Source organism: Ahaetulla prasina, chromosome 10 (genome assembly GCF_028640845.1).
Source record: "Ahaetulla prasina isolate Xishuangbanna chromosome 10, ASM2864084v1, whole genome shotgun sequence".
Taxonomy (NCBI): Eukaryota; Metazoa; Chordata; class Lepidosauria; order Squamata; family Colubridae; genus Ahaetulla; species Ahaetulla prasina.
Genome location: NC_080548.1, coordinates 26435321 through 26448707, shown reverse-complemented (window position 1 = coordinate 26448707; position 13387 = coordinate 26435321). Strand labels below are relative to the sequence as shown.

Genomic DNA, 13387 nt, shown 5'->3' with positions numbered 1-13387 from the left:
CTGTCTCTCGGGGTCATTCCCACATTACGCTCCGGTGAAAGATTTTCACTTACTTTGGCCTTTCCTTGAAACCCACATTCCATAACCTCCCCAGCTTTTAGCCCTGTGCGTTCACTTTTCTGCCAACAGAAAAGGTCCTCTGAAAAAGACCACCAGTTCTGGTCCGCGGAGGCCCAACCTTACCTGGCGCTCCTTGACCATCAATGCACCTGCTGCTCCTCCTGTTGCTTGGACTGCACAAGGGCAGAAAGCAATCTGGTCACCTCGTCCAGTTTCCCCTCAAGGGACACGATCTGTTTTTCCAGCTCCTGGTGAGAGCTACTGAGGCTGGATCTGAGGTCGCACATGATCATTTGCATCTGGAAGGAGAAGACGGAAGTCATGCTGGGGGGGCCCAGCCTTGGCGTGTCTCTGGAGGTCTCCTGACTCCTTGAAGACAGGAGTCAGAAGGACAAAGTCGCCTTTAAGTTGAACTCCTGGTGACTCTGTGAACCATCGGTCACCAACTGGTGCTCTGCGAGAAAACTTTGGTGGTCCGCAGAAAAATTATTTGCATTTTTTATATCTCACTAAATCAAGCGTCCTCAAACTATAGGCCCTGGCTGGATACGTGCAACAAACGTTTGTGTTGCTGTAGAGAGTCTCCCCCTTCGGGGTCTTTTTGTGTGGGTTGGAGGGGGGCAGAAATTCCTACTTGGGGTCTGCCTCAGCCTCCTGGGCAAAGGCTGGAGGGAAATGCCTCTGGTGGCAAGGAGCTGGAGGGCCTTGTTCCAGTGGGACTGCATCATGGCCTGGAACTAGCTGACCATCTAGGCCTGCTGAGCCTCCAGGCGCTGGTACCTGGCTTTGCACTCCCCCAGGTCTTCCCTCTGCTTGGAAAACCTATGCAGTCCTCAGTGAGGTGCTTCTACTGAGCCTCCTCCTCGGTCAGATCCAATTTGAACTGAGCTATTTTGCCAACTCTTTCTCGTGGTGGCTGCTTAGCTCCAACAACTGCTTCCTGTTGGGGTCCTAAGGAGCCTGGAAGGGGAGGGGAGGAGTGGCTGGGAGGGGAAGGGTGAGTAAAAGCTGGCGAGGTGCCCCTCGATGTGATTGACACTGAGTTGGCCACCCCCACCCAGTCACATGTCCACCTAGCGACCCCCACCCAGGCGGTCATTAGGCAGATCATATTAGTGGTCCGTGGGATTTAAAGTTATGAATTTAGTGGTCCCTGAGGTCCGAAAGGTTGGTGACCCCTGCCATGGACAACATCCGTCCAGCTTTCTTTTTGGGAGGGTTCTTTAGCTTCCCATGTTAACCTAGAGCAGGGGTATCAAAACTCAAGGCCCGGGGACCGGATCCAGCCCATGGGGTGCTTAGATCTGGCCCACAGGGCTGCTCTGGAAACAGTGAAGGACCGGCCCGCAGTGTCTCTGCCAGCAAAAATGGAGCTCAGGAGGGCTGTGTGCAGCCCTCCCGAAGTCCGTTTTTGCTGGCAGAGGGTTGCAGGAGACCATGGTACCTGAAAACGGAGTTTGGGAGTCAGTTTTCACTGGCAGAGCGCTCAGGTTACCACAGCAGCCCCTCGGAAGTGGGATTCACTTACCTTCCCTACCAGTTCGCATACTCGGCCTTCCGTACATGGTCTGCTTGCGCACGTGCCATCTGCGCATGCACACAGCCTCCAAAACGTGGCTAAATAGGGCACCCTTACATCCGGGTGGGTGGGCGGAGCCTACCACAGTCGATGCTACCAGTTCATTCGAACCGGCCGAATCCCACCACCGGTGCCCCTGACATGAGTGATGTCAAGCTAGCCACACCCACCTCGTTCTTCCGAAGTCAAACACAACCCTGATGCGGCCCTCAATGAAATCGAGTTGTGACACCCCTGACCTAGAGTGTGGCAGTCACCCATCCTGCCTAACTTCTGACCCCAAACATGGTCAGCCAACAAATACAACCTACAAGCAGAAAAATCTGTGCCATCTCCGCTAAAGGCGGCAATGGAGAAGGGATAGTTTTCCAGTTGTGGCTAATTCCCAGGACCCTTCGCCCTTGATTGCCCTGGCTGGGTTGCTGGAAATTGTAGTTCAGGCACCCACGTGTGGAAGAATTAGGTCTTCTTTCAAACCAGGGCAAGGGCTTTCCTCTCATGGGCTGGCTAGAAAACCTACCTTAGAAATATCCACCATGGTATTAACTTGATCTCGGATCTTGCGGTGTTTCATCCTCACATGGCGAAACCTGCAACAAGAAAGAGTTAGTTCCTGAGCAACAAAGGTGATTAGGGGACTGGAGGCTAAAACATATGAAGAACGGTTGCAGGAATTGGCTATGTCTGGTTTAATGCATAGAAAGACTAGGGGTGACATGATAGCAGTCTTCCAATATCTAAGGAAGAGGGGGTCAACCTATCCTCCAAAGCTCCTGAAGGCAGAACATGGCTGGGTGGGGAATTCTGGGAGTTGAAGTCCACAAGTCTTAAGGTTGGCAAGGTTGGACAACCTTCTTCTATAGCAGGGGTGTCAAACTCAAGGCCCACAGGCTGGATCCAGCCTGCGATGTGGTTTGATCAGGGGTGCTATTCAGCAGGTTCTGACAGGTTCTGGAGAACCGGTAGCGGAAATTTTGAGTAGTTCCGAGAATCAGCAAATACCACCTCTGGCTGGCCCCAGAGTGGGGTGGGAATGGGGATTCTGCATTATCCTTCCCCCAGGAGTGGGGAGGGAAGGGAGATTTTGCAGTATCCTTCCCCTGCCACGCCAACCAAGCCACGCTACGCCCACCAAGCCACGCTCATAGAACCAGTAGTAAAAGAATTGGAATTCCACCATTAGGTTTGATCCGGCCCGCATTGCTTTAGCCCGGTCCAGCCCAGCCCACCCCATGCCGGTGGGCACGCATGTGAAAACGAAGCATCAGGCAAGGCTGAGCACTAAGGCGAGAGGCCCAGTGATGAGGCTGTGCGTGCGCAGGCTAGGCACAGAGCCTGGGCGGGCCGAGACCAACAAACTGCAATCAGCCACTCCCAGTGAGCGGTGTCGAATTGGCAACAACCACCCAGTTGGCTACAACCACCCGGCCCCCCAAGGTCAACCATAGTCCTGATGTGGCCGTCTATGAAATTGCGTTTGACAGCCCTGTTCTATAGCATCCCAGGGTAAGAACTTACATGTGAATGGCTGCCAGCAGCCGCCGGTGGTGTTTGCGTGTCCTTAGCCCATCCTTCCTCTTGGTGTGCTTGTGCAGTAACCAGGCTTCTTGCAGTACATTGGCAGCTGAGCATTTCATCTGGAGGCACATGCAAATTTGGAGAAGAAAGAGATTAGCTTTGAGACAACCACTGTTTCTCACCCTAACCTGAGATCGGAGTTAAGTCTGCAAAACATAAGCTGTGCTGTACTGTACTGCAGTAGGGTAAATTAGCTAATCTGGACATGGAGGGTTGATGATCTGTGGCCCTCCAGATGTTGCTAGACTCTGACTCTCAACATTCCCAATTAAGTGCAGCCAATGGTAAAAGATGCTGGGAGTTAGAGCTGAACATCTGAAGTGCCATTGATGGCTTGCTTCTGCCTCACAGCCTTTGGGAACGGCAGCTATTCGTGGCTGGATGGCAGAGGAGGAGAAGGAGGAAGAGAGGGAAGAGGAGAAGGAAGAAAGGAAAGAAGAGAAGGAGAAGAAGGAGAAGGAAGAGAGGAGGAGGAGAGGAAGAAGACAAGGAAGGAGGGAGGAGGAGGAGAAGAGGAAGAGAAGGAAGAAAGGGAAGAAGAGAAGGAGAAAGGAGAAGGAAGAGAGGAAGAAGACAAGGAAGGAGGAGGAGGGAGGAGAAGGAGGAAGAAGAGAAGGAGAAGGAAGAAAGGGAAGAGGAGAAGGAGGAGAAGGAAGGAGGAGGAGGAGAGGAAGAAGACAAGGAAGGAGGAGGGAGGAGGAGGAGAAGAGGAAGAGAAGGAGAAGGAAGGAAGGGAAGAAGAGAAGGAGAAGGGAGGAGGAAGAAGAGAGGAAGAAGACAAGGAAGGAGGAGGGAGGAGAAGGAGGAGGAAGAAGAGAAGGAGAAGGAAGAAAGGGAAGAGGAAACGGAGGAGGAGGAGAGGAAAAAGACAAGGAAGGAGGAGGAGGAGAAAAAGAAGGAGAAGGAAGAAAGGGGAGAGGAGAAGGAAGGGAGAAGGCAGAGAGGAAGAAGACAAGGGAGGAAGAAGAAGAGAAGAAGAAGAACCCACAGTGGTTAGAATGCAGCATTCCAGGCAAATTCTGTTCACTGCCAGGAGTTTGATCCTGACCAGCTCAAGGTTGACTCAGCCTTCGATCCTTCTGAGGTTGGTAAAATGAGGATCCAAACTGTCGGCAGCAATATGTTGACACCGTAACACACGCACACCCCGAAAGTGCTATAAAGCGCTAATATAAGTCCAAATGCTATTGCTGTCACGAAGAAGAAGTCGCCAACGGGATAATGGCATGAAACTCATCCCACCTTGATAGTAAAACCACGTCTCTGATTAAGCGCTTGCAGCTCTATTCATTCTATGTGTCCTTCAGAAATGCAAAAGAAGAATCCGTGCGCACGGATGTTCACAGACCACTATCTCCGTCCCCCCGTCGTCCCCCCCCCGAAAAAAATTGATTCCTATCTTATCTCCTGATTTACATCCGGGAGAAAATGACTGCATTTTTTAAATCAGCGATACATAGCAATGATTAACCTGGTACCAATCATGTTACTAACCCTCCCTAAAACCGAGTAGAGAATTTGGCAATGCTTTTTTTTTTTTAATTCCTTTTTTTTTTTCCAGGGTGTGGGAGAATGTGGCTTAATAATTGCAACCTTAGTAAAGAAAGTGACAAAACAGATCAGCCTTTGATGCGCTGATCAGAACGTTGCGAGGCCAAGAGGAAGCCGCAGAAGAGGGAGGTGGGGCGGGGAAGGCACAATCTATCACAATTTGCACATATGTTTGAGAACACACCCTGTGCTACAAGGCAGGGTGCCCAGGAAAACCAATGTTATTTATTGTGGAGCAATACGGTGGATAATCCTTTTACTGTTAAAAGGCTATATTTCCCCAAGGGGAATCTGCCAGATAGCACATCCAACGGTGGGATGTCAAGGAGAAAGGAGACCTCTTTTTTTCCTCTGCTACTTCTCTAACTCGCATCTCTTTTTCGCCAGCCTTTTCCTCCCCTCCATGTGGTTTCTGGACTCCTAGCTGATTGCTACTAGGGACCCAACTTCATCCCTTTCAAAATAATGTCTGAAATGAAGCCCGGGGCCGTAAACTGCCCACTCATCTCACAGGGGATCTTCACCACTGGATCTACAGAATTATGATCCTGGCCATGACAATTAGCAAATAGAGTAGAGTAGAGTAGAATAGAATAGAATAGAATAGAATAGAATAGAATAGAATAGAATAGAATAGAATAGAATATGAATTAGGAATAGAATAGAATAGAATAGAATAGAATAGAATAGAATAGAATAGAACAATGAAGAAATAATTAGAATAGAATAGAATAGAATAGAATAGAATAGAATAGAATAGAATAATGAAAGAATAGAATAGAATAGAATAGAATAGAATAGAATAGAATAGAATAGAATAGAATAGAATAGAATAGAATAGAATAGAATAGAATAGAATAGAATAGAATAGAATAGAATAATGAAGAAATAATTAGAATAGAATAGAATAGAATAATGAAAGAATAGAATAGAATAGAATAGAATAGAATAGAATAGAATAGAATAGAATAGAATAGAATAGAATAGAATAGAATAGAATAGAATAGAATAAGAGAGTGGAATAGAATAGAATAAGAATAGAATAGAATAGAATAGAATAGAATAGAATAGAATAGAATAGAATAGAATAGAATAGAATAGAATAGAATAGAATAGAATAGAATAGAATAGAATAGTTGGAAGGGACCTTGGAGGTCTTCTAGTCCAACCCTTGGCTTAGTCAGGAAACCCTACACCACTTCAGACAAATGGTTATCCAACATCTTCTTTAAAACTTCCAGTATTGGCGCATTTACAACTTCTGGAGGCAAGTTGTCCCACTGATTAATTGTTCTGATTGTCAGGAAATTTTCTCCTTAGTTCTAAGTTGCTTCTCTCCTTGATTAGTTTCCACCCATTGCTTCTTCTCCTGCCTTCAGGTGCTTTGGAGAAGAGCTTGACTCCCTCTTCTTTGTGGCAGCCCCTGAGATATTGGAACACTGCTATCATGTCTCCCCTAATCCTTCTTTTCATCAGACTAGACATACCCAATTCCTGCAACCGTTCTTTATATGTTCTCGGGATTGGTTAGCAAACCTAGTTGCAAATATGCAGGGTTTCATTTTACAAGTTTCATTTTTTTTCCCCCCACTAAGCCTGGTTAGTATTTTTGTGGCTAAACCAGGGGTCTCCAACCTTGGTCCCTTTAAGAGTTGTGGACTTCAACTCCCAGAGTTCCTCAGCCAGCTTTGCTGGCTGAGGGACTCTGGGAGTTGAAGTCCACAACTCTTAAAGGGACCAAGGTTGGAGACCCCTGGGCTAAGGCAGTGTGTTCTGTGACACTGTTTGGGTGGTTTACAATTCAAACTATATAGTGCAACCTAGGAAAAAATGGGTTAATTTTGTTATCGAGCTAAAGGTGGTTAAGACTTTTTGAGAAACCATCTACACAATTGTGGTACGAACACTGTGTTGAGTTCCTCAAGGCTGATCGCACACACAGCTTGGAGTAAGTAATTTTTGATGAAGAAGTGCATAATCTGGAAAAATATGGACGCCCATCCCAACCCAAATTTCAGATTCAATAACTACCATCCTTGGGAGGGAGTAACAAAACAAATTAACTCGACTTCCCTAAATTTCTGCCTTCCTGAGATATCACAGTCTGGCTCTATTGTGCCAATTCGGAGAAGGAATTAATTCCACTTCCAAGTTCAACATGTTGCATGAACTTTTATTCCACATAAAGATAGGGTAGAATTGTTCAGAGTTGTTCCAGAAGATAGGACAAGAAACAAAGGGATTGTAAATGACAGAGAAATATTATCTTGGCTGAACTTCAGGAAAAATATCCTAATGGTAAGATCTGCTCAACAATAATTTGCTTCGGGAGGTCATGGACTCTCCTTCAGTAAAGGGGTTTAAATAGAAGGGGATGCAGTCGTGGGCTGCTGGGGGTTCGGAGGGATTCGGGAGAACTTCTAGCTAAGATTCTGTGCAGTTCAGAGAACCCCCAAATCCCACTCCTGGCTGACCCTGCCTCACCCCTCCCAGGAGTCCCCATGCGACCTGTTTTGGATGTTCAGGGCATGCGCGGAGGCTCAGGGAGAGTAAAAAACGGGCCTATCAGAAGTTCGGGAAGGGCCCATTTCCGGCCTCCAGAGGACCTCCGGAGCCTGTGGAGGCCGTTTTCGCCCTCCTGGAGGCTCGAGGAAAGCCTCCAGAGCCCAGGGGAGGGCAAAAACTCCCCATACACACACACTGTGGTGCAGGAGGTCAACTAGGCCACGCACACCATGGCCACGCACACCAAGCAACCGGGCAGAGAATCCCTTGCTAAAAATTTTGAAGCCCACCCCTTGGGGGGATGTCATCTGTCAGAGACACTGTAGTTGCGGCTTCTTGCAACTTCTTGCAGTGTCGGAGCAGACGATCTCCACCTCTCCACCGTACCGAGGATTTTACGAGCAGGCAAAGTAAACACACCTGCTAGTTGAGTCTAATCTTTATTTTGATCGTAGACCAGCCCAAAGATACGATCAGGAAGAATTGCAGTCATTTCAAACAAAATAACTTGGTTTATGAGAGTTTTAAAAGTATCAATAAATTAGAATTGCTAACATAATAAGGTCAGCAGAGGTTGCACAGAAATTCTGGCGATTCACTGGTTGGTGAAGATGACGGAGCTAACCGAGATGGCAAAAGTAATGTGTTTGCTTAAGAAAAAGATTGGTGACTGGTTGTTCGGGTTTTCTCCCGTGTAAAATTGGAAGTGTCTTGGCGACGTTTCGACGAAGTCTCATTCGTCATCTTCAGGCTTATATATATATATATATATATATATATATATATATATATATATATATATATATGCTGTGAAGATAATTAGAAGCCACTTTATCATCTTTTCTTTCTTTTCTGATTGGCCCAAAGTCACCCAGCCACTTTCCATGCCTAAGGAGCAGTGGTGGATTTCAAATTTTTTTACTACTGGTTCTGTGGGTGTGGCTTGGTGGGTGTGGCATGGCTTGGTGGGCGTGGCAGGGGAAGGATACTGTAAAATCTCCGTTCCCTTTCCACTCCAGGGGAAGGATACTGCAAAATCCCCATTTCCTCCCAATCAGCTGGGACTTGGGAGGCAGAGAATAGATTGGAGAGGGGCCAGTCAGAATTTTTACTACCCGTTCTCCCGAACTACTCAAAATGTTCTCTGCTGGTTCTTCAGAACTGGTCAGAACCTGCTGAAATCCACCTCTGCTAAGGAGGGACTAGAACTCAGAGTCTCCTGGTGATTGGCCCAAAGTCACCCAGCCACCTTTCATTCCTAAAGAGGGACTAGAACTCACAGTCTCCTGGTGATTGGTGTAAAGTCACATAGCTGGTTTTCATGCCTAAGGAGGGACTAGAACTCACAGTCTCCTGGTGATTGGCCCAAAGTCACCCAGCCACCTTTCATTCCTAAAGAGGGACTAGAACTCACAGTCTCCTGGTGATTGGTACAAAGTCACATAGCTGGTTTTCATGCCTAACGAGGGACTAGAACTCACGGTCTCCTGGTGATTGGCCCAAAGTCACCCCGCCACCTTTCATTCCTAAGGAGGGACTAGAACTCACAGTCTCCTGGTGATTGGTGCAAAATCACATAGCTGGTTTTCATGCCTAAGGAGGGACTAGAACTCACAGTCTCCTGGTGATTGGCCCAAAGTCATCCAGCCACCTTTCATGCCTAAGGAGGGACTAGAACTCATAGTCTCCCACTTTCTAGCTTAGTCCAAACCAATCAGGGAAAAAAGTGTGAATCCCTAATAAGCGCAGGGTAGAAAATGGGCAGCCCTATCCATTCCTTGGCCTTTTGAAAAACAAAGCACCCAGGCTCTAACTCTTAACTCTCACTCTGGCCTCCAGCTGCTGAGACACTGTTCCTAAAGTGAATTTCTCCGCCCATCTGGAATTCCAGCAAGGAAAAGGTTTCTCTTACCTCTTTAGCACACTGGATATCCATCATGAAATTATGGACGTGTTTCTCGGCTCTGGTGAATTCCAGTTTATCGGCAGCCACTGCCACAAGGAGAGCTGTGCACCCCACCCCCTGGGAAGAAATATGAAAGAGGAGCATTTAAAAAAAAAGTTCTTTTTTTAAAACAACAACCAAAAAAGTCAGTGGATTATTTCTACTGAAAGGTTGGAGGAATGGCTTCGGTTAGCACAAAGTAGAAGGACCGATAGGGACCCGGTGGCTCAGTGGCTAAGACACTGAGCTTGTCAATCAAAAGGTCGGCAGCTCAGCAGTTCGAATCCCCAGCGCCGTGTAACAGGGTGAGCTCCTGTTACTTGTCTCAGCTTCTGCCAACCTAGCAGTTTGAAAGCATGGAAAAAATGCAAGTAGGAAAATAGGTACCAACTTTGGTGGGAAGGGAACAGCGTTCTGTGCGCCTTTGGCATTGAGTCATGCCGGCCACATGACCACAGAGACGTCTTTGGACAGCACTGGCTCTTCGGCTTTGAAATGGAGATGAGCACCGCCCCCTAGAGTCGGGAACGACTAGCACGCATGTGTGGGGGAACCTTTACCTTTTTTAGAAGGATTGATAACGTTTTTAAAAAAGTTTAATCCGAGTTCAAAAGACTGGTGTGGCTATTTACGGTCCCTCTCTGCCAGGTGAACATAAAAGCATTTCCAAAAATTTGGAAATGAAAAATTAAGCACGGATAGTCCTCAACGTACGACCAATTGGGATCAGAATTTTCATTGCTAAGCAGTTAATAAGTGAATCATTCTAATTATAATTTTACGATCTTTTTGCCATCCTACGGTTGTTAAGCAAATCCGGCTTCTTCCCTTCCCCTCCCTGGACCGCTTGTCGGGAAGGTCTCAAACGGTGATCATACGACCCTGGGATGCTGCAATCACTGTACATACATGTCGGTTGTCAAGCACCTGAATTTTGATCATGTGATTGTTAGGCTATTATAATGGCATAACTGCAAAAAAAATTTTCAGCGCCGTTATGACTTTATACAGACACTAAACAAATGGCTGCAAATTATTTTACAGCATGAGGCTGAACAGAAATATAATTTCTCTACAAAATTCCCAATGTTGACTCTCCAAATATATATTGTACCCAATGATATGAATTTCTTTGCGATGGATCCAGAATCAGCATACTTAGAATAGACCAATTCAAAATCAAGGAGAAACGTTCGTCAACGCCTCACATTAGTCTGAGCCTGAATGAAGTTGGATTTACAGTAGTGGCCAAAAATTGTGGAAACCTTTAGGGAAAAGTGTATTTTCTGACGTTTGATGGCTAATAACACCACTTTTTTTTGGAATTTCAAGATAATACTATTCCACTGCTGGAATGGCCCAGACCTTAACCCAATTGAAAATCTATCGAGCCGACTAAAGAAACTTGTTAGTCGGCAATAAAACCCAGTGAATAGAAGCAATCATTCAATCTTGGTTTCGCATTATAACAGCTGCAGAACTCAAAGACTTGGTTCACTCCATGGGAAGAATTTGTAAGGCCGTAATTCATGCTAAAGATTACCCAAATAAGGATTAACTGACACGGTGATAATTTTTTATGTCTCATTTTTTCTGTGGTTCTCATTTTTGTAGATCTCGTTTCACTTTTCTTCTTTATAACTGCTATTCTAATACTGTGTTTCCCGGAAAATAAGACCCTGTCTTATATTTTTTTAAACCCCGAAATAAGCAGTTGGCCTTATTTTCAGGGAATTATTTTGGGGCGTGTGGAGCAAGATGGGGCTCTTCTTGACGTCTTACCTGATTTCCAGCTCTATGTTTAAATATTTTTGGGGGGGGGCTTATTTTCAGGGGGAGGCTTATTTTATTTTATTTTTTATTTTTTATTATTTTTTTTATTTGAATTTATATCCCGCCCTTCTCCGAAGACTCAGGGCGGCTTACAATGTGTTAAGCAATATTTTAAAAAATTATTTTAAATTTATTTTAAAATTTTTAGCGCATGCACTCAAAAAAACGATTGGGCTTATTATTAGGGGATGTCTTATTTTGGGGGAAATGGTAGCAAATCCTTCATAAAAGTTATTGCATTCCATTCTTGATTAAATTATCTTTCCATTGATATATAACTTTATGGTACTACTCCCCCCAAAAAAGTGGTGTTATTAGCTAGTTTTAGGAAATACACTTTTCCCAAAAGGTTTCCACAATTTTGGCTACTACTATAAGCCCAATCATTGGTATTCGGTGCCCAGTGAATAATTCCAAGATACATTGATAGCTGAGGCACCCTATTATCTTAGTCTATGGGATGGTAATTGAAAGGTGGTGTAAAACCATCCCATAGACTAAGATAATAGGTACCTCAGCTATCAATATATCTTGGAATTATTCACTGGCACCAATACTTAGCACTCTCTGTTCACTCAACTCCTAAATAGAAACAGTGAGAACAACAAACAAGTACTGCAATTGCAGCTGAAGCTGAACCACTTAAGAGTGGCAAAGCTTAAGGCAAACATTCCATTACAAAATTAACTTTGCTTAAACTGAGGCGGGGTGTTATTCCAAATGGTGTTTCTCCACTTTGGCAACTTGGAGGTGCGTGGCTTCAACCCCCATCAAAGATAAGTGACTCTGGAGACTCACAACCTTTTCAAACCATTCAAAAAATTTTTAATTTGAATTTATATCCCGCCCTTCTCCGAAGACTCAGGGCGGCTTACAATGTGTTAAGCAATATTTTAAAAATTTATTTTAAATTTATTTTAAAAATTTTAGCGCATGCACTCAAAAAAACGATTGGGCTTATTATTAGGGGATGTCTTATTTTGGGGGAAATGGTAGCAAATCCTTCATAAAAGTTATTGCATTCCATTCTTGATTAAATTATCTTTCCATTGATATATAACTTTATGGTACTACTCCCCCCAAAAAAGTGGTGTTATTAGCTAGTTTTAGGAAATACACTTTTCCCAAAAGGTTTCCACAATTTTGGCTACTACTATAAGCCCAATCATTGGTATTCGGTGCCCAGTGAATAATTCCAAGATACATTGATAGCTGAGGTACCCTATTATCTTAGTCTATGGGATGGTAATTGAAAGGTGGTGTAAAACCATCCCATAGACTAAGATAATAGGGTGCCTCAGCTATCAATATATCTTGGAATTATTCACTGGGCACCGAATACTTAGCACTTCTCTGTTCACTCAACTCCTAAATAGAAACAGTGAGAACAACAAACAAGTACTGCAATTGCAGCTGAAGCTGAACCACTTAAGAGTGGCAAAGCTTAAGGCAAACATTCCATTACAAAATTAACTTTGCTTAAACTGAGGCGGGGGGGGGGTGTTATTCCAAATGGTGTTTCTCCACTTTGGCAACTTGGAGGTGCGTGGGCTTCAACCCCCATCAAAGATAAGTGACTCTGGAGACTCACAACCTTTTCAAACCATTCAAAAAAAATTTTTTAATTTGAATTTATATCCCGCCCTTCTCCGAAGACTCAGGGCGGCTTACACTGTGTTAAGCAATAGTCTTCATCCATTTGTATATTATATACAAAGTCAACTTAAATTGCCCCCAACAATCTGGGTCCTCATTTTACCTACCTTATAAAGGATGGAAGGCTGAGTCAACCTTGGGCCTGGTGGGATTTGAACTTGCAGTAATTGCAAGCAGCTGTGTTAATAACAGACTGCATTAGTCTGTTGAGCCACCAGTCAGACAAATTGACTGAATGATCACTGATCAAGTTGGTGTCATCTCTCAATGACCACGTTGATGTTCTCCAGGAGCATCTATCTCTGCCCTGGTCTTTCACATCATCCAGGGATGTACCATTGCTCTTGTAACTGAGTCCCTCCACCATGCTGCTGGTCATCCTCTTCTCTTTATTTCATTTTTTTCTGCAACAATACATCCTCCACCAGACATCTAGGTCATATATATCTATATATCTATGTCTCTATATCTCTATCTCTACATCTATCTATCTATCTATCTATCTATCTATCTATCTATCTATCTATCTATCTATCTATCTATCTATCTATCTATCCTGTCTGTCTGTCTGTCTAGCTATCTATTTATATCTATCTATCTATCTATCTATCTATCTATCTATCTATCTATCTATCTATCCTGTCTGTCTGTCTGTCTAGCTATCTATTTATATCTATCTA

General features: G+C 44.6%; 1 protein-coding gene across 1 annotated transcript in view; it reads right to left on the bottom strand.

Annotated features, from left to right (window-relative positions):
* KCNN4 (potassium calcium-activated channel subfamily N member 4) overlaps nucleotides 1-13387 on the bottom strand; it is a 66120-nt gene that overhangs the window by 2151 nt on the left and 50582 nt on the right. The window contains exons 5-8 of the mRNA XM_058195590.1: nucleotides 9186-9296; nucleotides 3158-3276; nucleotides 2160-2229; nucleotides 184-359 (exon numbers count right to left, since the gene is read on the bottom strand). Coding sequence (XP_058051573.1) covers nucleotides 201-359; nucleotides 2160-2229; nucleotides 3158-3276; nucleotides 9186-9296 — 459 coding nt within the window. The 3' untranslated portion in view covers nucleotides 184-200. The remainder of the gene's footprint in view (nucleotides 1-183; nucleotides 360-2159; nucleotides 2230-3157; nucleotides 3277-9185; nucleotides 9297-13387) is intronic.